Below are 25,961 nucleotides of genomic sequence, written 5' to 3'. Positions count from 1 at the left end.
TCCTTTAACTGCTCAAACTTTGAAGATGCAAATATACAATATCTGCACTAAAACCATTAGAAAAACATCAATGGATGAATGTAATGCATACAAATATTATTCAACATGACAAATATATTCTTATATAATTTTTTTTTTAAAAATTACCATAAGGATAGACCCATAAGAAAGGTTTTTTATAGACCTTGTTAACATGTCCTTATGACGTTTTCAATATACTAGAAGGTCATTATGCACCAAACAAGCAGTCCTCATAACAGCTGAACATTCCCCCCCGAAACTGCAGCATATTAATGACAAACAGATGGATTCAGATTTGTGGTGACTCAATCCAATCAGATTGCATGGTGGGAGTGTCTTTATATATATTCTTCTTTGGAACCGGTTTCTTTTTTGAACATACAGTTCAGCTACTCCAGTATCATGATTTGCAATGGCGTAGCACACAGTGTTTTTACAGAGTCGAATGTGAGCTGGTGTGCTCAAGCTGCAGAGTGAAGAGGTGCACATGAAGAGACAAGCAGGGACTTCATTTTAAGATTGGAAGGGATTTTTTGCTTACAGTTTTGACTTTTTATGCTGAATTTTTGTGTTATCACTGCATGAATTTGGCATAGTGGGTAAAAAGTAGCAAAAACTAATTACATATGTCATTTCAAGGATTTCATGGTAAAACACACAAAGGTGAGTTTTTAAGGGTTTATTCATCATTAAACAGTTAAAAAGACATTAAAGGGTATTAGGGTAGATTTTGGTAGCGACACAGGGGCCATGTCTCCTGCAGTATTTAGGTCACCAAGCTTACACAGCTGCAGATAGAACACATCACATCATCTGACTAAAGAATGCATGAAGTATCTGTGCATTAAAAGTTGTATGATTCATTTAACAGAAATTATTCACATAGTGCATGATTCACAGGTGTGCTTCTGCATTTACCTTTTGGATCTGCATTGTTGTCAGTTAAGGGAATTCATGTAATGTCTCTCTTTATGCTTGTTTGTAATGTTTGGAGAGAATGCAATGAATTAGCAAACCTGGAGCACGTTAGACATAAATAAAACACATTTCCCTTTTTATTAAAATTACTGAACATGTTTATTGAAATCGGAAAGCTACACAAGTACCAAAAAAATCCGTTTTTTTCATAGAGCAATTCTCACTGTAGGTACATCATTAACTAACAAAAAAGTTAGATTTTTTTTATTGCTGTAGGTAAAGCAATGACGAAAAAGGTCTACAGTCGGTGCACCTTAAATTAACAAATTTAAATTTGGTTACAAGACACAGTCTGGGTAATTTTGTGGCTTTATTTAACATTCACAATGTTTATACAACAGATTCACCAGTAACAGGTAGTGTCCCACATTTCGCAATAGATACACATTTAATATAGCAAATGTCAATGTAAATTTACCATAAAAACAACAGAATAATGATAATTTTTTCTTCACACTTCACACTGTATTTTAGTTCCAGACCTCCGCCCTCCTCATCTCCAAGAAGTTCCTCCTTTTTTTTAGTTACCCACTGCAAAAAATGTCAACCTGGACAACTCATTTACACTCAGCTCTCCAGTTATCTGGCGCAAATATGTGAATAAATGAGCCATGAAAGATCTTAGACGGGGCTATTTCAAGCAAATATCAAAATGAAGGATCAGTTTTGATGCATTCTCAGACTGAATGCATGTGTGTCTGAGTGACTGGAGCAGACTGTGGTTTTCTTACAGTGGAGGATCTCTGTCTCTGCCCCTCCTGCATCATTTGCCTCCCCACGCTGCCCCGCCGTGCCGCTTTCTCGCTCTGCTGCGCGTCTCGGACAGTTTTTCCAGCAGCTCCGGTTCTGTCAGGCTCACCTCAGCTCAGCTCGGACATCTGCAGCACCGACCACCGGCCATGGCTTTACGGGACACCGGCTCTCTCCTCGTCGGACTTCTGCTCCTCTTCCACACCTGGGGAGGTGAGAGAAATTTCACGCAGTTGCTGTTTGCTTGAGTTTTGACGCGCAAAAGCTCCACAGAAACAGGGACATGTTTGCCATTAAAGATGTGAAAGTGCAGTTTGTGTGCAGCTAATTAATGTGGGATTCAGAAGCTTCTAAAGAGACTTTTAAGAGTTAAATAAGTCAACAGTTGCCTGCACGGTAACTTTACCTTGCAGCATTGCTCTCATATCGTTGTCCAGCTCCTGTCAGCTGCAGGCGCTTAATAGTCCACTGCAGCAGCAAACCAGTGTTGTTGTAACTTCACTCTGTGACTTCAAATCCACACAGAAAGCAGAGATTTTGCACCACCTCAGTGTGCAAAATGTGCGTTGCCACTTCCACCCCTCCTTTCTTAATTGCAGTGCCTCTCCTTTGCACACTTGGTTTGCTGATTGCTCATTTGCGGTGCATATAAATGGAGGAATTTGAAGTCTGATTAAAATGTTTGTGGCACACAGGCTCAGTTTTGTTCACTTGCTGTGAGTAAAACACACCAGGATTGTTGGACACCTTTGCTGTAAAGATTTGAATTGAAACTTCCACAATGAGACATGATGATTTCTGTTGATATGTGAAGTTATGGTCAGTTTTAGCAGTTTGTATTTTTAGATGGAGCTGTGGTTGTAGTGAAGGAAGGAGCTCTGCCTCTGCTTTCTGTCAGCTCTCCTCTGTTCCCAGCAGTGATCAAGTGTCTCAGCGCTGCCCAGGCAGCGGTGAATAGCTCGACTTTGTTTCTCACACAGAAACATGCAGTAGAACACATTCCAAGAGTGAGATCCAGCTCTAGCTGTGTGATGTTACCGTGAGACTTTTGCATGGCAGAAGGACAGAGTAATCGATTACTCCTATTAAATCAGTTGTGTGACGCTGCTGTAAAGAAGGCTGTGAGGTGCAGATGTGTGTTTATTTTTAGGAAGCATATCAGTGTAGCTTTAGTTATGTGGGTGAGAAGGTCACGGTACCTCGGCTCTCCACAGCACAGCTTCGTTTTAAAGCACTTTTCTCATGTCGGTGTGTCTTTTCTTGTTTGTTTAAACAGGACAGGTCAGCGTGTGTCTTTCCTTCTCAACCCTTCCTCTCTCTGAGCCTCACTTCCCACCTCTGCTGCCCTCAAACTTCTCTCCCCGCCTTTACCTTTCCTTATCCCTGTTGGTCACCGATCACGTGAACCTTTCCTGCCTCATCACTGTATTGTGCAGATCTCCTGTTTAGGTTCAGGCCATTGTCTGTGATCTCTTCACACTGGCTTTGCTCTTATCAATCCTCTTCCTGTACTTGACCTTCTTTGGCTTTTTAACCTCCTGAAGTCACCACTAATACATTTCCACCTTTTACTCATTCTTCATCACTTCAAAAGTAATGGTTTGACTGGAGAAAGATGTTTAAATCTCATTCAGAAGTTTGTCATTTGACCTTTTTTGGAGAGCTGATTCCACCATGGATTTGAAAATTGGAAATTTAGTGATAAATCTGTGAACAATACAGCACAAAAGTTTCCCATTTTACGTCTGCCAGTAACCTTCAGTTATTTTGTCTATAGATTTAATAGTGATTCAGTTGTTATAGTGTGAAAAACATTGGGGAAGCTACCTGTCACAGTTTTCTCAAGGTGATGCCTTTATTTTTTATTTTTTTTTAAATTTCTGGTCAACCAACAGTCCAGAAAACCAAAGATCTTTAGTTTGCTTCCAATTAATACAAGGAAAGGCAGTATATGTTCACACCTGAGGGGACATTAAAATGAACCCATTTGGTTATTTACCTAAAAGGGTGAATGCCTCATTTTAAATGCTAAGTAAACTTATTTTAACTGGGTTGGATCAACTCCATTTACTAGTGTAAATTGTACTGCTGTAAAATTAGTTGGATCAGTACAATTAGTTGAAGTTGGACCAACTCTTGTATATAAATTCAGTCAATCCTAATAAATTTTGTTGACTCAACACAACTACCTTACATTGGACTAACAGCATTAATTAATGCTGAGTGGAAGCTGTTTAATCAACCATATTTAGTATAATTTGTTGATTGACCATCCTAATCTTTAGATGATGTTGGTTAACACCCACTCAGGCCTGCTGCATCTGCAAAGACACTCCGTTTGAATACGTGCACGTGCACATGGAGATTGAATGAGTGTGATTGTATCTTTGCTAAAACTTCACCCCCTGATGACATCAGAGGGGAGTTGGACTTACTGCTTAGCGCTGACCCTCGATGAGGATACAGTTCACTTCCTGTGACATCAGCTCATCAAGCCGGGCCAAAGAGCGGCCGTATTAGACCTCGCTCTTTTAAAGGTCAACACTTTCTGCTGCGACTGAGGCGCCGTGACTCGGTTTCATGTGCTCAAAACAACTTCTGCTCCTCAGAAGAAGCAAGCTGGTGGTGGACAATAAATGCCTTTGTTGTGTCTCGACCGCAGCCTAGAAAACTGAGGCCCAGTAATCTGGCAGAGGATCAGCAAAGCACAGCAGTTAGAAATGGAAGTCCCTAAATTCAGACTTCTATTGCGGCACATTTTTTTACTGTGAGGACTACGACTGTTTGATTTCTATGCATATGAACAGCCTGTAGTTTGTGCAGGAAGTCAGATATTGTTAGAATATGGTGAAGTTTGGAGGTATTGGATCTTCTTTGCCCTGCTTTTGCCACTCAGTCTTGCCATAAATATCATATATTCTTCAAGCCTTGTATTAACCTGCTGATGGAAATATTTACGATGCCCTGCAACCAGGTCCTTGTCTGGAAAAAGCTTGTCATGGGCACATGGTGTCTTATCTTTGTCCTGAGCTGTTCATGCTGTGTTTATGTGTTCCCATGCAACAGACTCCTCAGGACACCACAGAGGAAAGGAGCCGTCCTCCACTGTTTTTGATCTGAGCCGTGACAGTGCAGCATCAGTCTGGACATGTCTAAAATTGTTTTAGTGAATTTATGGTTGTTAGGATTAGTAAAACATAATCCAGATCCCCAGTGAATCCTGGAAAGGAAACAGAATGAAGGCTAATTTTAGTATGAATATTAGTATCTTGCCATGAACGCTACAGCGCAGTGGAATTGTATAGGAGGTGACTAAATAATGCTTAAAACTGATTTAAAAACAAGAAAATCCTGTACATATATCTTGGTTATGAGTGTATGAGTGTTTGTATTTACAATTTGTTTTTTTGAAAAGCTGTTAATGGACCTGTTGATGTGAACTCGTCAATACAGGCTGTATGACTTAAATGGAGCCTGGGCTTTCTCCCGTCCCTTTTGTATGTTTATGGGTCATTGATTGCATTATGTTGGCACCCACCTGTGACTCAAAGCAGCCACAGCCTTAACTGTGCATAACTTTAAGGGGAAATACAAAAAGAAACAGGTGAGTTATAGCAAAATTTGCCCCTCATGCAGTTGTCATGAAAGGGAAAATTAGCTAAAGAGACCAAAACTGATTTTGTCCCAGACTGTTAGCATTTATTTCCAATGTGAAGTGGGACATTTTAACATGGGGGTCTATGGAATCGGACTCACATTTGTAACCAGCCTCTAGTAGGCATTTGAAGAACTGCAGTTTAGGCTTTATTTTTAGGCCCCCAAGGTTGTTTCTTTGGTGTAACATGTGACTGACTTTGGCTTTTGACAACTTCTCTTCCTGTGCATTGGTTGCAATGTTTTAGCAGGTCAACATTTCAGGGATTTTATACATCACTGAGAGACATTGTTATCTCCTGCTTGTGGTCTTCATCTGCATCAAGTGACTGTCTTAAAAGAATCTAATGTAATCTGGTCTATTCTTCTCCAGTAATCCAAACAACTCTTATTGCTACAACTCAGCAAAATATTTGTATGTTGACTTGAAAGGAATTGCATTCAGAATTAGTATTCAGAATAAGAATCAGAAATGCTTTGTTTTCAAGTGTTTTGATGCAGTGCAGAATCTCCCTGCTGAACCATATAATGGGTTGAATCTTTACACGTGGGAGCATGAGTTGTCAGAGCCAAAGGTTTCCTTTTACTGTTTGATCTTCCTATTGATGTGAATAACATCCATTATCACCATTACCTGGGTCAATATAGCAGACCAGCGATGGGGAGGGTGGGGGTCTGTTTCTACCGGAGGAGGCTTCCAGGACTTTGTGCTGTTGTCATCGAGGCCAGTTTGTTTGCTGAGTAGCAGCAAATGATTGTTTGTATAATGTAGCCAGCAAAGAAACACTGTGCAGTCAAACTTTGTTGAATGATATCTTAATATCAGCACTTTCTGTTGTTAGAGCCAGTGCTTTAGGTTGTGTTTACGGTTTGAAGGGAAGGAAGGAAGTTGATATCAGTCTTATCTGAATAGGGTAAAATGCAATCTTTTGTCAACATTTTCTGCCGAAGAGAATACCATTTGTCTTGAATATCTGCAAGGAAAGTAATTTCACAACTGACACAATTGGATTACTTCAAGAAAAATCTGATTCATTTTAAAGCTTCTTGCAACATTTTTGATCACACATGGATTTTATGAGAAACACACCCTCAGCAGCAGAAAGCCTCAACAGCATCGGCCTCGTCTGCAGATGTGCAGTGAGGCGTTTCATCTGTAAGTCATACTGGTCAGCTTCAGTGTACTCTGATGAATGGCTCTATATTTGACTCCAGGGCAAATCCATTCATATCAGACAGTCTAGAGATCACCTCAGCTCCACAACATCTGAAGATCCGGCTCTCCTCTGACTGTTACCGCTTACTGCTGCTTACGGGCCTTTTGAAGTTCCCTGATCAGACGGACAGCTGCATACACCTGGTGTCCTCACAGCCCCGACAACACACTCCCACTCACAAAGACACATGCAGACACACACGCACTACCTAACGACCTGTTGTCATCATGTGTTATTTTTGTAAAAGCAGGGTTACTGTTTGACTGCGGGTGTCACAGACAGACTGTGGAGTGCGGTTGTCTCAATTCACATCAGACGTGTGCAGTTTGAAGTGTTTAGTTCCCGATTGTGACCGCTGTCTTTACGGTGACTCAGGCCTCACCTTCTGTTGTGTTGTAAACATAACACCGTCCAATCTGCAGAGCCAATAAATCCAGCTGCAAACAGTCTGTGAGAAATGGCTGGTAGCTCTAATATTTACATAGTTAATAAAATAAGCAAACTTTAAGATTTAAGAGAGTCTTTCTGCTGCTCAAATGGTTGCTCAAAAGGAATCATTGGATTTGTCTGGTTTCTGTCTGTAATATGATGCTGTAAAGTCTTACAAACCTTACTGTGTGAAGTGTCTTGAGATGACTTATATTGTAAACTGGCGCTATATAAATATAACTGAATTGAACTGAACCAGAAATTAGTTTTAACCTTCTGAAACCCAAACCCTGCCGGCAGGTCTGAAGTGCATGTAACTGCTTTAAATAATAGCCAGAATTACACCATTTATCAGAGCCAGAAACTGGGCAAACAGAAAAAATACTCTCCGATTGTTTTTAAGCTACTTATCTGTGACGTTCTGGGAAATGTAACCAGATCTAAGGTTAAAATCTTGATATTTCAACAAAATCACTTCATTCTACATGTCTCATAAAAATGTTCCAAAAATAAACTATTTGCTCTCACTAGATTCTGTAAAAAACTTAAATTCTGCACTCCCCAGTGTGACTCAAAAGCTGTTAGTTACTTAGCTGTGGTCAACAGTCGTATGACAAAATTCAGAGACTTTTGTGGCTGAACTGAGCTAAACTGCAGAATCTGTTTACACAGAGCAGATAGGAGACAAACATGAAAACAAATTAAAAATGTAAGTAGAGTCCAGTAGATGCTTGTGGTTAAAAGCATTAAAAGGTGACGTAGTAAACTCCTGTTACTCATCTATTGCTAGTATATACACATTACTTTTGCTTATATGACTAATTTGTTTGTTTGCATTTTTATTAATGTGCATAGAGGTCTAATGACTAATAATTTTAGGTCTAACTATGCAGCAAACATTTTATTTCCCACAGAATTTTAATTGTGTTTACTGTATTGCAGTGTAGCTGAGACATTTTGGCACAAAGTTGATCAAAAAGACAAAATTTGACAAGTGAGGTGTCACAATGCATGAAGGTAAAGACTTGGTTTTTCAATATTTTGCCTTTATCAGACTGTTGATGGTAGAAATAGGCAGAAAACGTGTAGTAAGTCAAGTTGGTGAGATGGGACAGCGAGTGATCTTGAACCAGAAATGATGTGGTTTCTCATTGTGCATCTTTAAGGACGTGGCCAAGGTACATGCAAACTCAATATGTTGGAATATTACAGTTTCTAAAAGGAAGCTTTGCTATGTTTGCAATAAATGATACTTTCTGTAATGCACAATATCCACCCATTTAGACACAGATGTTCTTCTTATTTATAAAGTCAATGATTTTATCCGGAATAGAAAAATATTGAAGGTTTTATTAATTCTGTGTTGTCACATGGCTGCAGTCAGAGCAGGTTAATATATCTACAGATATTAGTGTATAAAAAAGAGTTAGTTCAAAACTTTGGTGTAATTCTAAGCACTTTGTGAAAAAATTTTAGACTAATGAGCTCCAAAAACTGAAGTTGCTGTGACCCGATCTGCTGCTTGATCGCTCAGACATCCGACAACTGAGCCAAAACGGAACAAGCTCACCATTAAACCTATATGAGCGACCGGGGTCATAAAAACTGCTGTAAGTTTGTGTGACGCTGGGAAAGCAGAGGAACTGTCATTAAAGTGACGTATTGCTTTAATCTCTTTCAGCGACCTCGGACCTTTTTTATTGGTGTGAAGAGGCCAGTTAGGTGGCGCTTAGAAAGTCACAGGACGAAGGATTTTGTTACATCTGTGGGGCTCAGTTTCTTACTTTATTAGTTTTAAAACACTCTGTAGCAATCAATCTGACACACTGAGTTCAGACCAGTCTTCAAGTACTGCAGGACACTTAATGTGATGCTTTTGTGTCATTTTTAAGTCGTGATCTGTTTAATGAGGTTGTCTTTGAAGTGGAGGGAAGTGAAGTCTATTCTTTCAGGTCAATCCATTATCAGAATGGACTCAGTTCTTTCGAGCAATTATAAATAAGATAATTGTTTTTTTTATCCTTCCTGATTATGTTCTGCACACAGTGCACTGTGGTTGCTGTAATGAATGTAACTCTGCTCTGTGGGATGGTTTGCTGAGTTACAGTTGGGTCATGGCTGAAATAACAAACCAAAGCATTATGTTGTATCAGCCCTGAAATACACTGAAGCCCTCCTGTGAAGTTTTTTGTCTGTAGACAAATTGAGAAAACGCTCATCAGCCAAAAACATCAGCACCACTTGTTAGGTCACTGAGGAAACTTTGTGCTTATGTAAGATGTGGAGAAGACATGCAAAGAACCAGTGTTTGGTCAAGATCTGCGTAAAAGATCGTTATAATTACGTTGTGTGATTATATTTAACTTTTTCTTTAAACGTCTTCTCCGGCAGTGCAAATGATAGCGAAAGATGCTGGCAGTGTTGTGTTTTTCTTCCCCACAAGTATGCGGTTTGGATTTTTGGTGTGTCTTTCTGCCTCACTCTGTTACACAAAAGCATTAACAATTGTGGGTTTGTGTTTGGCCACAGCGGTCTGTATCGCTCCTAAAAAGTGGACCGATTGGATGTTTGTCCAAGAATAGATCCAAGGAAAAGGAAGGGTGGTGATTGCTGTGTTCTGTATCTTTATAGAGCCATTAATTAAGAGCCCAGACAGCTAATCAGTGATGTTAATAAGTCAGTGCACAGGAGGGTAGCAGCTGCACAAACAAACAAGATGGTGTTGGCAGCTTCTGAATTTACTGGGGTTAAAAGGAAACTCTTTGCTTTGATTTACCCTCATTCCAGGAATATTTTAGTGTTAGGTTGTAATTTTACCAATCTTACATGAAAACCTTCCAGGATGAAGAATAAACATTTTCATCCATTTGCTCCAGTTGTTATCATCATGAGTTACAGAATCGTGCAGAACAATTGTACAGTACTTCATATGGATGCTGGTTTGTCAGAGTCATACAACATACAGATAAGGTTTACAGTTTCACTTACACTGAGATACGCACATAAACTAGCAACATAGATTCAACATGAGGTCACCATTAGGGCTGAACTGTTTGTGGAAAATAATAATTTAAATTTTTCTGCAGGTATTGCAATTGGATTTGCGATTTAATTTCTTAAGATCCTGCTTCAGTTCACCGTGGAATAAATTTAACGCGTGATAGAGCATTACTACATGAGATGCCATCAAAAGCGCGACTGTCACACAAGAAGGACGGCATTCATTTTACAAATGCACTGACACGACAGTTTGGGTCAGATCTATGGCATAGTGTTTCATCTAAATTGCGGTTTTTCCAGATTTTGTAATTGCATTGTTTTGAAATTGCAATTTGAAATCAATTCATTGTTCAGTCCTGGTCACCAAAAGGGCTAAAAGCTGCAGCAATGAAAGATAATTCTGGTTGCTACAAGAATCAAAGATGTATTGGTGAATATTTAAGAACATTTATTCACAGTTACACCTCTTTGTTATGATATTTAAAAAATAAGTTTAGTTTAAATGTCATTTTCAAGTTTGCAGGACAAGCATGTATCAGTCAAACAGTATTTTTCTTGGAAAAGCTCCAGTAATTTTTTCTCACTCTGGGTCAGAGGTTGCGTTGTGGCCCTCAGCTGTTCCTTCTTGTCAGTCACACTGACTCCGATGTCACAGTGGCGGTTTTACATGATTCTTCGGCTTTACGAAATAATTAACATTCTTAGGCGTTGCATGGTTTTTACCAAAATGTTGAAATCGACACTATTCCCTCTGCCAGATGGGAACTTCAGCAACATTGTGTAACTCAATCTTTGCTTAATTTGTAAGAAAGTAAAGTAATTTATTTCCCAACATACCAGAAAACCTCCACACTGACATGACGAGCATAAACCATTGTGTTATGTCTCCACTGCTGGACAAAATACTGTTGACTCATAACTCTTCTTTAAGGAAATTGTCAGCGCGTCTGTAGTTACTACTCTGCTGTGAGAAACCTGAAACCTGAGATGGAAATCAACAAGATGCGTGTGCAGCATCCTGGAAACAGCCGCATCCAAGTCCTGAATGAAAACATTTTGGCTGCAGCGCCTCCACTCTTGTTCTCGTCTCCAGATCTGCTTTCATTGATCAGATGTTGTTTGCTCCAGACTATTTAAGGAATAAAATGTGGTGAGATTTTATGAGCCAAATTAAATTCAGCTCTGATAACGCAGTACAGTGCTGAGCTCTGAGAAACTGCATGGTCAGAGCTGCAAGCACAAATAGTCAACCTGCACACACAGTGACATGCAAAAGTCTGTTCAAAACTTCTGCTAATGTCAATAGTTAGGTGAATAGAAGATGAACTGATTTCCAAAAGGTAAAGATGCGTTCTAGTCAACATTTTCTGCAAGTTTAAGGTATTGTAGAAAGGAAGGGAGCATCATGAAAACGTTTCCCAAAAGAGACTCAGATGACTGTTAATGAGGTCTCAGGTCTCAGTTCGCTTTTTAAGGTTATGACTTGTTCAATCGAGGCCAGATGATGCAAATGTCAAAGCTTTATATAAAAAATATATATTAAAAAAAAGCCATGAGCTCTTTTAGGCTTTTAAAATTAGAGGAAGCTGTGTGAATACAGCAAAGCTTTTACAGATACAGCTTTCCTCACGTTCTAATGTCATTAAGAAATGACAGCAATGATGGCGGTCAAGTCGTGGTGTGAAAGAAAAGCTCCTGACAGTGAAGTGCACAGTAGATCAGTTACCAACACCTGCACTAAGACATGAGAATTAAAATCTTTCCTGTGTCCTCACCATATAATTCAGCATCAGAAGTTTGCCAATGTACACCTCAACAAGGCTGATGCATTCTGAAAACAAGCTCAGTGGACTGATGAAGTTAAAATAGAATTACTTGGCTGCAGTAAGCAGAAGTATCCATCCATCCATTATCTATACACCGCTTAATCCTCACTAGGGTCGCGGGGGGTGCTGGAGTCTATCCCAGCTGACTCAGGTGAAGGCAGGGGACACCCTAGACAGGTCACCAGTCTGTCACAGGGCTACATATATAGACAAACAATCACTCTCACATTCACACCTACGGGCAATTTAGAGTAATCAATTAACCTCAGCATATTTTTGGACTGTGGGAGGAAGCCGGAGTACCCGGAGAGAACCCACGCATGCACAGGGAGAACATGCAAACTCCATGCAGAAAGATCCCGGGAAAGCCGGGACGCGAACCAGGGACCTTCTCACTGCAAGGCGAAAATGCTAACCACTACACCACTGTGCAGCCCAAGCAGAAGTATGCTTGGCCAAAAATGTGCAGAATTTCACCAAAAGGATACTTTTCCAACTTTTAAGCACAGGATGGATTGATCATGCTTTGTTTTTGCAGCCAGTGTTATGGAGAACAGTTTAGCGGTATATGGAAAAATTGATTTAATTGAATGTTGGTAGACTCTGGAAGGAAACTCTGTCGGCACAAAAGCTGATGATCAAAAGAGGAAAGCTTCTACAACAGGACAGTGATCCTAAACACATTTCAAAATTCACCATGGACTCAAGAGGCATAAGCTAAAGGTTTTGCCATGACCCTCATCTTTACCTTTATAATTTTTGGAAAGCAGATCATCTTTTACTCACTTGAGTAGTCACAGTAAAACAGTTTTGACCAGGAGTTTTCAAGCTGTTGCATGTTACTGTTGACAGGCAGATGTGCTGCTTCAGAACTAATAGCCACATTGTCTCCTCTTATACATGTCTGAGTAATGAATGAATGAATCTACCAATTAAAAAAATGTTTTGGGGTAGTTTCTATTTGAAAACAAACATATACAGGTCCATTAGTAGACCTACAGTAGAGAGGGCAAGAATAACATGAAAGATAAGATAAGGCACGTGTGTGGCAAGATCTCAGTCATTTGGATGCCTTAAAAAACTTACCAGCAATTCTTTCTCTTGTTTTTTGTTTGTCAAAAATACTACCAAAGCAGAGTAGCTTTTAGCTTGAGCATCCACAGAGCTACAGACCATCCAGGCAGTGAATCTTTGACCCTGGAAAGCATCAATTAAACATTATAGCAGCAGGATCCAAAACAGGATGTTAAAACAAAGCCAGAACCTGAGGAAATGGTGTCTGATTCCGATAAGATGGGACCAAGTCCAAAAAAGATGAGCTTGAATTGGCCAACGTGTGAGATGTGGTTTCCAGACTTCACTGTGAGCCACACCTGCAAAGCTGTAGGAGTACACCTGAAAAAAAAAAACAACTCACTCTCTGTGAGACTGATTTTATCTGTCATGATGTACAGTCTAGTGTGTTTAAAAAACAGGAGGAAAAAAACAGACGTGGTTTTGATTTGTGATGTGAGGCTGGCTGTCAATTTAAATCCTGCAGAGACGCAACTTCAAACTCCTAAACTCTCAGGGATGCTTTTGGGTTTGAAAGGCATGCTATTATATATATAAAAAAAGCCAAAATTACACCATTTATCAGTTCCAGAAACTGTAGAAATGGAACAAATCTTTAGATTTTCAACTTTCTGATGACTCTGGAACTAATAATCTGTGATGTGTGGTTCCATCGAGAACATAAACCAAATCTAAGCTTACAAATATTACATTTCAGCAAATTACTTTTTTTCATTTCTCCTTTAAAAATTTGATACGAACAGCTTATTTTCTCTGACATGATTCTGTGAAAAACACAAAATTCTGCACTCCTTAGTGAAACCTGACCAGCTATTAGTGAGTCGAATGCAGTCAACAGTCATGTGACAAAAATTCAGGGACTTTTTGGCTGAACTGCAGGCAGTGTTTACACAGAGCAGATAGGAGACAAGTGTGGAAACAAACTGAAAGTGTAAGTAGTTAAATGAAAAGTGTTAAAATATAAATATACTGTTCTATTTTTCCAGTACTAGTAACATTTGCACTTGGAAAAATTTGTGCGTGTTGCTTACAGGTTTTTCCATTTTGGTAAAATAAATAAAGACATATAACTTTTGTCTTTTCTTTTTTTTTTAAATTATTTTTTAAAAATTATTGCATAGAAGACATTTTTAGTTCTTCATTTTGCCATGGTTGCACTGCTTCCATAAAGGTGCAGGAATTTATATTATGTAAGTAAAAAATTGTGACCTGAGCAAAAATCGCAGAGTTCTGAGGATTAAATGAATCGTTGTACATCCTAGAAAGCTTTGAGAATGTTATTTAATTGGTTTGAGTAAAGATCATCGATCAGTAGCCGTGGCTGCAGAGGAATGTAGCCGAATGACATCTTTTCTGTCACAGGCTGCTGCTCTGGTTTCTCTTTTTCTTTCTAAAGCAGATTTATGTGCTGCTCCACCTTTTATATCAGCTCTGAGGTCAAACACACACAGAGCTTCTCTGTCCCTGTGCTAAGTTTTAACAGTGTGTGAAAAGCACTCATTGCTGGCCTGAGAGGCTTCTCCTGTTGCTGCTGGCCTCTTTTACTTTTTAAAGTCATAGAGATGAGACTGCAGTGCTGCGTGTTTACCAGTGACAGCAGCTTATAGCTGCAGAGAGGCAGCTGAAACTGATAAATAAACCATCATCTGTCCTCCTGAGCCTCATGTTCAGGGAGGTAACCAAAGTTATATTAGGAGGGAGCAGTTAAGTCTGGATAATTAGTCTGTGGTGGGCTGATGGGACTAGGATGTGAGTCTCTCCTTAGACATGGACTTTATTTAGTGACATGAGAATAAGAGCAGCTAAAGCTTCAGACTTAAAGGGCTCAAACTGCTGTTGGTCCTCTATGATATTCTAGCACATAAGTACAGTAGAGCTGAGAGCTCAGTGCATTGCAGCATAATAACACACTCTGGTTTGACAACAAGGGCAACTTTTGGAAAAAATACACAAAAAAAGGAAATTTAACACAAGAAATAACTTGGCACTGCAAATTCAGACCCCACAACCAAATACAGAAATGCTGCAAGGAATAAAATGAAGATACAAAACTAAGTGGAAAAACCGATGTACAAATATGGTGTTATCATCATTGTGGTTTTGTAGTGTAACTTATTTAGGCTACACCCATCCTGCAAAAATAGCTGAATCGTGCAATCAAAATGTGAAACCTTTAGTAAACCTACTTCATCTTAACTCATGTGTTTTGTAGTGCTGTATACATTTTGTCGTTTTAAATTTGAGGTATTTCCTTTTCTCTTTTAAATACTGCTCATGCATTTATCAAATTGATGAAGAATTGTCCATTATTCGCTTGCGTTTTGTCTGTTTGCATGTGTTTTTGTGAGTCTTGCTCGTTCTCAGATCCAGTGTAGTGATGTGCTACAAAGACCAGACAGATTCTTGCAAATGTCTGAGCTCTACAACTACAAAGCTTGAGCTGCTCAGATTCTGGTTCATCCTTGGATCTGAGGTCTCTCCTGGGAGAAGTGGAGACTAGAGGCCTGTTGGGTTCTCCGTCTTTCCTCTGCTAGTTCAACAGCCTCCTTAATAATAGATGTTGTTTTGGTGAAATAATGCTCTGTGCTGATCTAATGCACATTAGGATCCTTTTAACCTAATGCAACCTATCAGGCCTGAGACTGTGCAGCTGACTCCACAGAGCAGACTGCTGTGTGTGGGCAGTGGCTTCAATGTTTAGTTACAGTAGGTCACAGTTGTAGTTAAATCTGATGGTTTGCTCTTTTCTCAGGCTTAAGTGTTGGTCTAAGTGATCATTTTGGCCTAAATATGTGTTCTTTCTCACTTCATGGAGTATTCTGCAAGCTTTCGTTAAACATCAGTTTTATTTATCCAGTTATTTCATTTCTTTTGATCAAAGTTTTTCTAATCTGGTGATACTGAAGCATTTTCTCTATCTGGGTCACATCAGACCTCCAAGATGTGGAACATGAGTTGACTCAGTTTCTTTCATTTCACTTTCTTCACTTCAGCCTTTCTGAAATAGAAACAGCTAATGCAGACAGAAGAGATCATTGTTTTTATCTCTCTGGATGTGTGTGGGACATTTTAAATCAACCTTTTTATTTGTGCTGCGATAAATAGGAAAAGCTTTTGGCAAGTAAATCATGTGAGCAAGGGATGAGTTCACGTCAACACTGGTGCCGCTTTTATGCAAGACCCTGAGATGACGTTGATGGGTGTGATCAAGAGCACAGTCCTTCAGGCAGTTTGCACACATCCCATTTCATACATGAATCCTCTCCTGCTGCATTGGAGGTTTGTACTTGTGCAGTAGAAGCCTTAAGTGGTGCCCTTAACTCCAGCATGATGTATTTACCCATTGAAACAGGATGTTGTGTCTGAATGCAACACACTAACAAATCAATTATTTATTCATTCATTCGCAAACATCAGCTGTTGTGAGTTGTCATGTTATGCAAATGCTTGCAAGTTGGAAACACGGGAATCTCTGGCATCACACCCATCCGTCTCATATGACGTGAGTTTAGCACTGAAAATGCACTGTTTTTGATGAAGTAACAGTTTTCCATGATGTTAAAGTGTCGATTGCATGAGATATTTAACTCTTCCAGCACATGGAATACATTAGAATGTGTTTAATTTTGAGTTTTTATTTCAAAATCTGAAATGTTATTGAGTGCTATGGCTGTGCTCATATTTCACCTACACACAAAGGCGGCAAAGGTGCTGTGAAAGAGCAGAAAACAACTTTATGATTCGTTTTTCAATTTTTATACCCTTAGTGAACGGGTAAAAAGCTTTCAATGCGTGTCTGCGTGTTTGAATGTGTGTATCTGCAATCTATCTTTAGCCATAATATGCCCACTGCAATGCACATCTCATACTTGTGAAGCCATGTCATGAGACCTCTCTCTCTCTCTCTCTCCCTCCCTCCCTCTCTGTATCGTCACAATCAGCACTGAACAAAAATACTGTCCCTGTTGGCCTTTCCCATACTTTCCAACAGCTTGTGTTATTTTATTTCTGACTGCTCATGGAGTGGCTGATATGGAGACCATTTTGTAGTCTGGGACGTGGGAAAGAGGATGGAGGGGGCGTTTGTACCACCATGGGAGCAGGCATGAGGAAATGGCCCACAGAGATCCACTCTAACACACACATATGGACACACAGTAACGCAAGTAGGCATAGATTTGTGCGATTGTGAGACTGATTCGACAGTGTTTTCTTTAATACTATGGGAGTCGCGGAGTTAGACATGGGAAGATGACCTCATCCCACATGAAGTCAGAAGTCATATACTGAACACATTTTTTTATGTGTCTGTGTGTGTGGGCACATCGAAATAGCTGAGTGTGGAAACTCAGAGTAAAGGGGAGTAGGTCCTGTTGCAAAGTAGTTATCAAAAAGCTAAAGGAAGAGGGCGAATTCACTTTGAAGTGTAACTGCTGAGAGAAGACCAAAGAGCTGCTTATCAAAGAGGGATTAGCCTCAGGTCAGAGGAACCTGTGCTGCTTCTCATTGCTGAAGGCCTGAGCTCACATCTTATAGCTGTGGTCTGAGACAAAAAGGAGTTTTTAGTACTTGCAGCTGTCTTCTTATCCCTGGGCTTTCACTGAAAACCATAAAACAATGCTGCACAACATTGTGAGGTGAAGCATAAAATTGATGACCTTTTCACTCCAGATATTTTTCACTTCTTAAACAATTCTAATACCATTATAATTGTTATTATTAGCATTATTATTGTTGCTGCAACAGAGACAATGTTACTAGAATTAGTTTCACTTGTGTTTTTCCTTTAATGAAAAGCATTCACTGATGTGGAGACGATCAAAGGATCCAGTGTTTCCAGAGGTCTGTGCTACGAAGTAGCATTAGGGTTGGTGAGGTAGATCCAGGTTTAACTCGGGGTTAATACAGTGGTTCAGTTCTAGCAGGGGAGCATCGCCATGCTAACTTATGCAGTACACCTTACCTCCAGAGCAGATTACGCTTGAGATCAGCTCAACATGTGTAAAAATTCTGCCTTCTGACCAACCTTTGGAGCCTTGATATGCAGATAATGAGAATGTCTCTTAGGAGGACAATAGCATTTAGCATCGAAACCCTTTTCTTTCCTTGCCAAGTATAGATATAAGAGATAAAGATTCTCAGTGGAGCACATTCCAAACTTGCTTCATTATTTCCCTGTTGACTGCAAGCAATTTATAAAGCAATTTTATTTTTCTGTATGACTTTACACAGTGTTATAATCTTAAAACAGAGGCTGATAAAGCCCTAAAACCTTGTACTTGTTGACCTGATAAGATTTGTAGTCAGCCTACGTATCGGTTTGATCAATGTTTTCATATTTTTTCTTTACTCCCAAGACTGTTTAAGACCACCAGCTGAAAGGAAATAAGGCGAAAATGATCTTTTACCCTGTAAGAATAGGCTACATCTAAGCAACAGATTTAATGCAAAATAACAGCTGTTTTACACAGTACATGCTAAGGGATGAAAACAAATACAGCTGATGCTCAATGAGTAAAATAAGTAGTTGCATTTAAACTATGTTGAGGCCTAGCTCACATTCAAGTTCATTGCCAGGGTAGCAGGAGCTGTCCAGTATTGACATAATTGTTAAAAATGCATTCACTATACAAGTGGGTTTGTGGCATTAAGTTCAAAGAAAACATAGATAAATGCTTTTTATGGCAATTGTACAATTGGGTGATAAAATGATAGACATTTAATCAATACAATAAGAAAATTGCATGATTATTTTGAGTAATTTTACTTGAGTGTATCAGATGCAAACTGCAATGAGAAAATGAAAATACAAATTTCGGTTCCATGAACAAATTCCAAGTTGTGTGGTGGCAGCAGAAATCTCAGTGGTGGATATCAGACATTTGGGTGAACTTAAATTTAAATTCACCTACAAACTTCACCTTACAGCTTCATTCTTCCATTGGTGGTCATTGGCCTACTTGATCTACTGGATGCTGATTGCTTGATCTGTTCCACCTTCATGCTAGTTGTTGAGGGAAGCAAAAAAAGCTTTTTTTTAAAAAATTTCCATCAGTTTAAACCTACTTCTCTTCCCTCCTTTGACCTGAAGTGTAACACACAGCCGCTGTCAGAGGTGACCTGTTCAGAGCCTCGTTACCGTGCTGTTGTGACAGTTGTGAGTCAGCAGAGCCCCCCCCCCCACCGTGAACGTTGGAGTCTGGCGTGTTGAGAACCGAGCCAGGTCTGGCCTCGGCTGATCTCTGCAACAGGTGGTCCGTTGAAACGGAATATAACGTCAGATCAGCAGGAGAAATCAGAGAGCAAAGTGACTCCCTCCCCACCTCCCCTGCTGTGTGGTCCACTCTGATCCTCTCCACTGTATTTACATTCTTTGCATCCTTGGTCTCCTCTGCCTTTTGGAAATCGTTAATTCTGACTGCATGTTGGGTGGACGCTGCCAGCATTCGGCTCCAGAGCCCCGGCGATGTGTGTGCGTGTTTTAGGGAAAGCGTCTGGCAGGTCAGTGTGACAAGATGACCTTGTTTTCTCTGAGGCATCGTGGGAATGTGCATTTCGGTTGCTGCAGCTGCCACCGTCCGTCTCTTCGTCTCTGCACACGGCAATTAAAGCATCACCTGAACCCCACGGAGGCTCCACACAGACGAGCGCTCTGTCTGCACTGACAATGCCGTGTATTATGACCGCATCTAATGGTTATTTGTGTTAGCAGTTTTTCATTAGTCACAACATCAGAGGATGGTTAAAGGGTAAATCCTGGTGACATCATATAAGTGCAGTGTGTCCAGTTTAGTCCCACTGAGCGTCTTTGTTGGTATTCACTGTTCTCTTTCTGCATGTCTCTTCCCTGTCTGTCAAAGTAGCATCTGTCCAGTAAAAGTAAAAATGCCAAAAAATATATTTAAAGGAAGAAGAAAAAAATGTCATGCATAGTTTCTCGGAAAAACCAAAGGAGCCAAAGTTTTGCATCATTTACAGCGATAAATTCAAATTATACCATTCGTTGTAATCATTTTACAATGAGAGAAAAAGCTGAGAAAAGCAATGAATAAAATATTTGCATTGAATATGCACCCCCTCTCCACAGAAACCTGAACAAACAAACAAAAAAATCCAAACCTTAAATCCACGCCCCCCCCCCCCCCCCCAAAAAAAAGCCCAAAAAAAGCATGTTATCAGTATTGTATCACAGCCAGAAACAGCAAACATTCAAGTAATCACCAGTCAGAGTTTCAGTTTTCTGATGATCCTCACGTGTGACTTTTGGTTGCATCAGGAAAAATAGCCAAGTCTAGGCGTATAATCATAATATTTCATCAAAATCACTTTACCTGTTTCGTTTAAAAAATTTGACCCAAAAAAATTATAACATTTAATCTAAACAGATTAATGAAAAAAGAAAATTCTGTTACCTCAAAGCAACTGAGAAGCAGTCATAAGTGTCTTGGCTGCAACCAGCAGTCATGTAACAGAAATTCATGAACTTTTTGGTAGAACTGCAGGCAGTGTTTACATAGACAAGAGTGGAGATAAGTATGGAAACGAATAGAAAATATATTATCAAGTTATACTAGTGAAACGACCAGAAACTAAGGGGGTTCAGAGAGTCAAAATGTGCATTATTTTTGTATTTTTTTTATGAGACTTCAGTCTTCTTCTACACTGTCTTTATTGGCACATTGCTGTGTGTCTTCAAATGTAAAAGAATGGAGTAGTGTGAAACCACTGACAGGTTGTTTTTCATGTTGCTTCCTGCACAATACAAAAACCAAACAGGTGCCTACTTGTAAAAATACTGTTACAAGTGATAAAAAAAATCCCTAAAGCTACCTTTAAAACTGAGTAAGTGGACCCAGTGTTTGAAATTTTGTTTAATGAGTTAACCGATGACTTTTTTCAGCACCAGCTACATGTCTGACATTTGTATTTGCTCATATTTGTTTACTGTTGGCTATTGGTACATTCGGTATAGTTTGGTACTCATCAGCTACAACTGGTTTACCAGTTTGTACTTCATTCACACCTACAACCCCTGCAAGTCCTCTGGAGTCCAGTTTCTAGATGCTATTTCTGCTTGGTGCTGCTGGCCCGTCCTCATATCTTCAGGAGAGTTACTGTGTGCAGCCAACGTAGCAGGAATCCATCCATCCAAGCAGCCAAAGGTCGCAGCAGCAAGACGAGTTTCACAACGGCCTCCTCCTGATTGTAGCCTGAACTAGGTCACTGGAGTCCTCATTAATCAATGAAAGCCGTGCTAACTTGTAACAGATAATGCAAGCGAACAGGGATAAAAAGAAGCATGCATATTTATGAGGACGGGTTAAAAAAACTCTGGGGTCAAAGAGCTGGGAGGTATCGGGGGGTTTATTAGAAAGATCACTAACGAGCAGCTTCATGAACTGTGGATCAAAGACAACATGAATCCTGTGCGGAATCACAGCTTACATGAATGTTAGCTGGATGTGAAAAATCTTAGGGCTGCAAAATAATGACTGCACATCATGTTTATTTAATAATCTCAGCTGTGGAAAATCATTCTTTTAGTTGGTGGCTTATTTACAGCGTTATAAACTCGGCTGCTGTGGAGAAATGTTGTCTCCTGTGCCAGGAGTTGTGTGGGGGATTCATGAGTCACTGACAGTCTTTCTGGTTTGTCGTGATGTGTGTTAAAATGCCTCGGGGTGCATCACAGGACTAATGTGATTGATGAACGCGTGACAACGTCTTTAGTGTCCGTGTTTTCAAGAGTTTCTCATAACATTCTTCTGAACCGTTTAAATGAGTGGAGTTGACCCAAACTAAGTGGGGCTACCGTTCTGCATGAACAGGGAACTACAGCCTGTCTGCATTTGTCCATCCCTAAAATATCTCTATGAAGATTATATCAGGAACTATGAAGTCAAAGGCAATTAAAGTTGCATTTCAAGACCAAATCTGGGCACATTTTTGTTTACCAATCCCTTATATTGCTCTTAAATTTCCTCTAAGTGCCTTTAAATTAAATAAAATTACCTCCACATTACACTGATAAGCTTTAACATTAAAATCGGTGGCTAATATTGTATAAGTGCCACCAAAATCCATCGTGGCATTGTCTCTGAAGGTGTTTTGTGGTGTCAGGCACCGAGATGTTACCTGGAAGTTGTAAGGTGTGTCCTCCATGGATTGTTTTTCCAGCACCTCTGACAGATTGTTGATCAAATTAAGATTTGGGGAGTGAACGCCCTGGACTCTTTGGACAGTTCAGCAGTGAGCATTTTCCTGCTTAGACAGGTGGTACATGTCAAGGTAACACCTACACTACCAGTCAGAAGTTTGGACACACCTGGTTCATCAGACCAGATCACCTTTTTCCTTTTCTCCATGGTTTATTGCTTCAGCTTTGGACAGTGGTCAGCGTGGATCCTCTGACCAGTCTGATGTTATGCAAATTTACTGCGATCTGGTCTGCTCTGATGTCTGTTTATCATTGTCAGGGCTAAGGTTTTTAGCAGCTTGTGCTACAGTAGCTCATCTGAGGGATCAGACCACATTATCAGTCCACATCACTCAGTCTTTTGCCCCATGACCTTGTTGGTGGTTCACCAGTTGTCCTTCCTCGGAGCAGTTTTGGTAACTACTAACCACTGCACACTGGGAACATCTGGAAATACTCTGATCTAGTTGTCAAACAATCACAATTTGGTCCTTGTGAAAGTCTCTTAGATTCTCATGCTACCCATTTTTCCCGCTCCATATTTGCTTAAATTGAACTTGAATGCTGGTTTGAAGTTGCCATGTTTGTGGTAATGTTCCCATGGAGGAATTTGGTGCACAAGTTCATTTCATATCCCTGACTGTGTTTGCACTTGAACAGCATAAAGTGATATTTGTAATACAGCGCAATCTGATATGTATATTTGAACTGATTTAGGCACTCTTTTGGAAATGTATTCATGCTGTCAGTGTTAGATAGCGAGATCAGTATTAACACATATCTATTGACTTTTTTCAAAATAACAGAAATTTGGGATAGTAAGTTTGGTTGTAGTGAAAGAAAATAAATTCTTTAACATTTAAATTATCCTTTTAACTGTCACAATGTTTGCCACGAGGGAAGTGAACTCTATACAGTCCAACAGTTATCCCACTTCCTGTGTTTTTTTAAAGTTATTGGAGGAGGTAAATATGCCTTTGAATGTACCGACATTTGATGAAGCAAATGTATGAAGATGATCTAATGTTTCTTGCACACAGAGCTGTTTGTAGCCCTTTTTTGTGGTCATTCTTTATCATTTTACATGTTAAAAATCTGTAGAAACCTGTGTGAGTTTAGCTGCTGAAATTAATTAAATCAAAGTCTAAAGCCTGACTGAAGCATGAATGGAGGATATGTGTTTTGTTGGGTCAGAGTTATGGGCTGAGCAATTAATTCATCTGAAGTCATGATTTCAAACAATGCAATTAAAAAAACACTGCAAAGACTATTTCAAAATTTACATCAAGCAGTGTGTGTGAGAATCAGGATTTAATCTGTCATGTTAATGGTTTTACAAATTCATGCATGTGAGAGTCACACTTCTGAATGTGTCTCATCTGGTAATGTTCCATCATATGCTTAAAATCTATTACACGGTAAATAATGAACCAAAACATGCCTTAAAAAAATTATGACGCAAATCCAATCGCAATTGCAAATAAGTGCCGGAAAAATTGCAGTTTGCAGAGATTGGTTGAATTTGCGCGAATTTGCACGATCGCAACATCGCGAATTCCTGGAGGGACTGATAAATATAGTTTACTAGTTACATTTTTAATTTCTTTCCAGAGATTTGTCCTGTCTGCTCAGTGTAAACACAACCTGCAGTTCAATTGAGAAGTCCCTGAATTTTCTCACATGGTTTTTAGTTGCAGTTTAATAACAAACAGATTCACGATTGTGCTAAGGGGAGCAGAATTCTTATAATTCTCTCTTTTTTTTTTTACAGAATCTTGTTTGTGCAAATGGTAAATTTTTTGGTATGTTTTAAATGAGAGATGAGACTTTAATTATAAGCTTTGAACATGGTTAAAATTGTTGACTGAACTGCATCTCACAGATGACCAGCAAAAAGCTCAAAATCCAACCATTTTTTCTCAGTTTTTACAGTTTCTGCCTCTGGTAAATGATGTAATACTGCTAATTTATCTGAGTGGAACATGCCTTTCAAACCCACTGGTGTGTTTTGGTGTTCAGAGGGTTAATGCCAGTTGTCTAAATGTTCGGCACTGAGCTGCTGTTAGTGGAGTGAATGCAGCCTTAAAGAAGAAGGTGACACGACTAGAAAAAAACATCCCACAACTTGCCAGAAGCAAACAAAAGGGGAGAGATAGGGAAGTTTTGGCATTTTGAAAGCCCTTTCTGCTTCTCGTCTCACAGTTTGTATCTCCAGCTTGACTGTATTTCCTTTTCTCTGTGAGATACTGTAAGTGTGCCATTGAGGGATTAGTGTGCGGTAAATGTCAGAGGCCACAGCAACTCTGAGAGAACCAAACAACTTCTGGCTGCCGGTTTGATTTCTCCCCTCACACCCTACCTCTCTTTTCTTTTTCCAGCCTCTTTTATCAGTTTTCTCATGTTAACTCTACCCTCTATTCACTCTCCTTGGACCTATTTACATGCATACAAAGGGTAGCTTGACAGAGGCGCTGTTTTCCCATGCTCCCGCTCTTCTCACATCTCACCATGTTCTGAAGCAGAGCTGCTATTTCTGGTGCCAGTCGGGTCAGTGCACCGTGAATCTGCTGTATCATGTAAGCAAACAAGCTTGATAGGCCATTGTTATTCTTGGATGTGACAGGGCTGGAGACTTGTCCCTGAGCTGTCACTTCATTCCACCAGCGTGTTTTAAAGCTAAATATTTTTTCCCGGTAATACACGACATGTATTCCGGGTTTCAGCACAGACTGCCAGACAAGCAAACAGATGTGAATCATAATTAAATGAAGCGCAGGCCTCGTTATTTTTTAATATCGTTATAATTACAGTCCCACGTGCTGTCTGTTTTTTAGTTCTCATTACGTTCTCACTGTCTGGCAGCAGTGTTGTCACCTGACAGCGCTACAGTTAAAACTGGGCTCATGACCGAACACAGAAACACACAGACAGGAAGACTCTGCTGTCCTGATATCTGTCCTCCCCTTCAGTAGAACGTTCATAGTTCTCCTTTCATGTCTTTGTTCAGCGGAGTGGAGTCTTTCCTCTGGAGGTACGCCAGAAGTAAATTTAACAGGAATTACAGACTAAGCAGGGGAATCCTCGCTATGTAAATATTAATATAGGACCTTAAAATCTAACCTCGTGATGGAGGAAACTGATTATATAAGGACACTCTGTAACGCAAACAAAACGGCTAACTCTCTCGTTTAGATAAATGGATAAATTCACCCGTGTCCGATTTAGAGAGAGCAGGAGCGATTCACTAAAATAATCTCTTGGAAAGCAGTGAATGAGTCGCAGCAGAGTAGGACGTGTGTCGTGTGCTAGTTGCAAACCATGTAATAATGTGTTTAGTGCTGCTGGCAAGTGTCAAGTCCAGGCCAGCAGTTAGACACAGTTCAGTGTGTCATTGTGTGTGTGAGTGTCCAGACTGAAATATGTGAGGCTTTGTGTGTCTGCTTGGCCTTGACTTCAGCGATCATCCGTTTAGTTGTTGCTGCTTTGATCAGATTTTTTTTCTTTTGCTTTCTTAATGTTCTCGCCTCAGTAGCAGCAGGATTCATGTCCATCTGTCCATCCGTATGAAAGGTGTTTTGACAGCTTGTGGCCAGATTGACCTGAAATTTAAGTAAGAGTGCAGTTGTAGACAGCAGAAAAAATAATCACTGACAGTTTGTTTTGTTTTCCATACAGTGTTTGCTTCAGACGCACACAACAACATCATCTACTGGATGGGGATGACTTAATTACATTTAAACTAAAAGCATAGTATTTCTTTTATGCTTGACCGTTTTTGTTGGCGAAACCTAATCTCAAGCAGGATGTAAAGTCTCT

General features: G+C 39.8%; 1 protein-coding gene across 5 annotated transcripts in view; it reads left to right on the top strand.

The window, feature by feature from the left end:
- Positions 1-524: 524 nt before the first annotated feature.
- The window catches only part of mcamb (melanoma cell adhesion molecule b), a 50,084-nt gene continuing 24,647 nt past the window's right edge, over positions 525-25,961 (top strand). For 4 of the 5 annotated variants that reach the window (XM_055012298.1, XM_055012297.1, XM_055012296.1 and 1 more), the window contains exon 1: positions 1,671-1,962. In XM_055012298.1, coding sequence (XP_054868273.1) covers positions 1,686-1,962 — 277 coding nt within the window. In that variant the 5' untranslated portion in view covers positions 1,671-1,685. Of the gene's footprint in view, positions 685-1,670; positions 1,963-25,961 lie in introns of those variants that run through there. The other variant, XM_023293487.3, reaches the window with a different exon arrangement.

This window comes from Amphiprion ocellaris, chromosome 7 (assembly GCF_022539595.1).
Source record: "Amphiprion ocellaris isolate individual 3 ecotype Okinawa chromosome 7, ASM2253959v1, whole genome shotgun sequence".
Taxonomy (NCBI): Eukaryota; Metazoa; Chordata; class Actinopteri; family Pomacentridae; genus Amphiprion; species Amphiprion ocellaris.
This window is presented reverse-complemented; position numbering and strand designations above follow the sequence as displayed.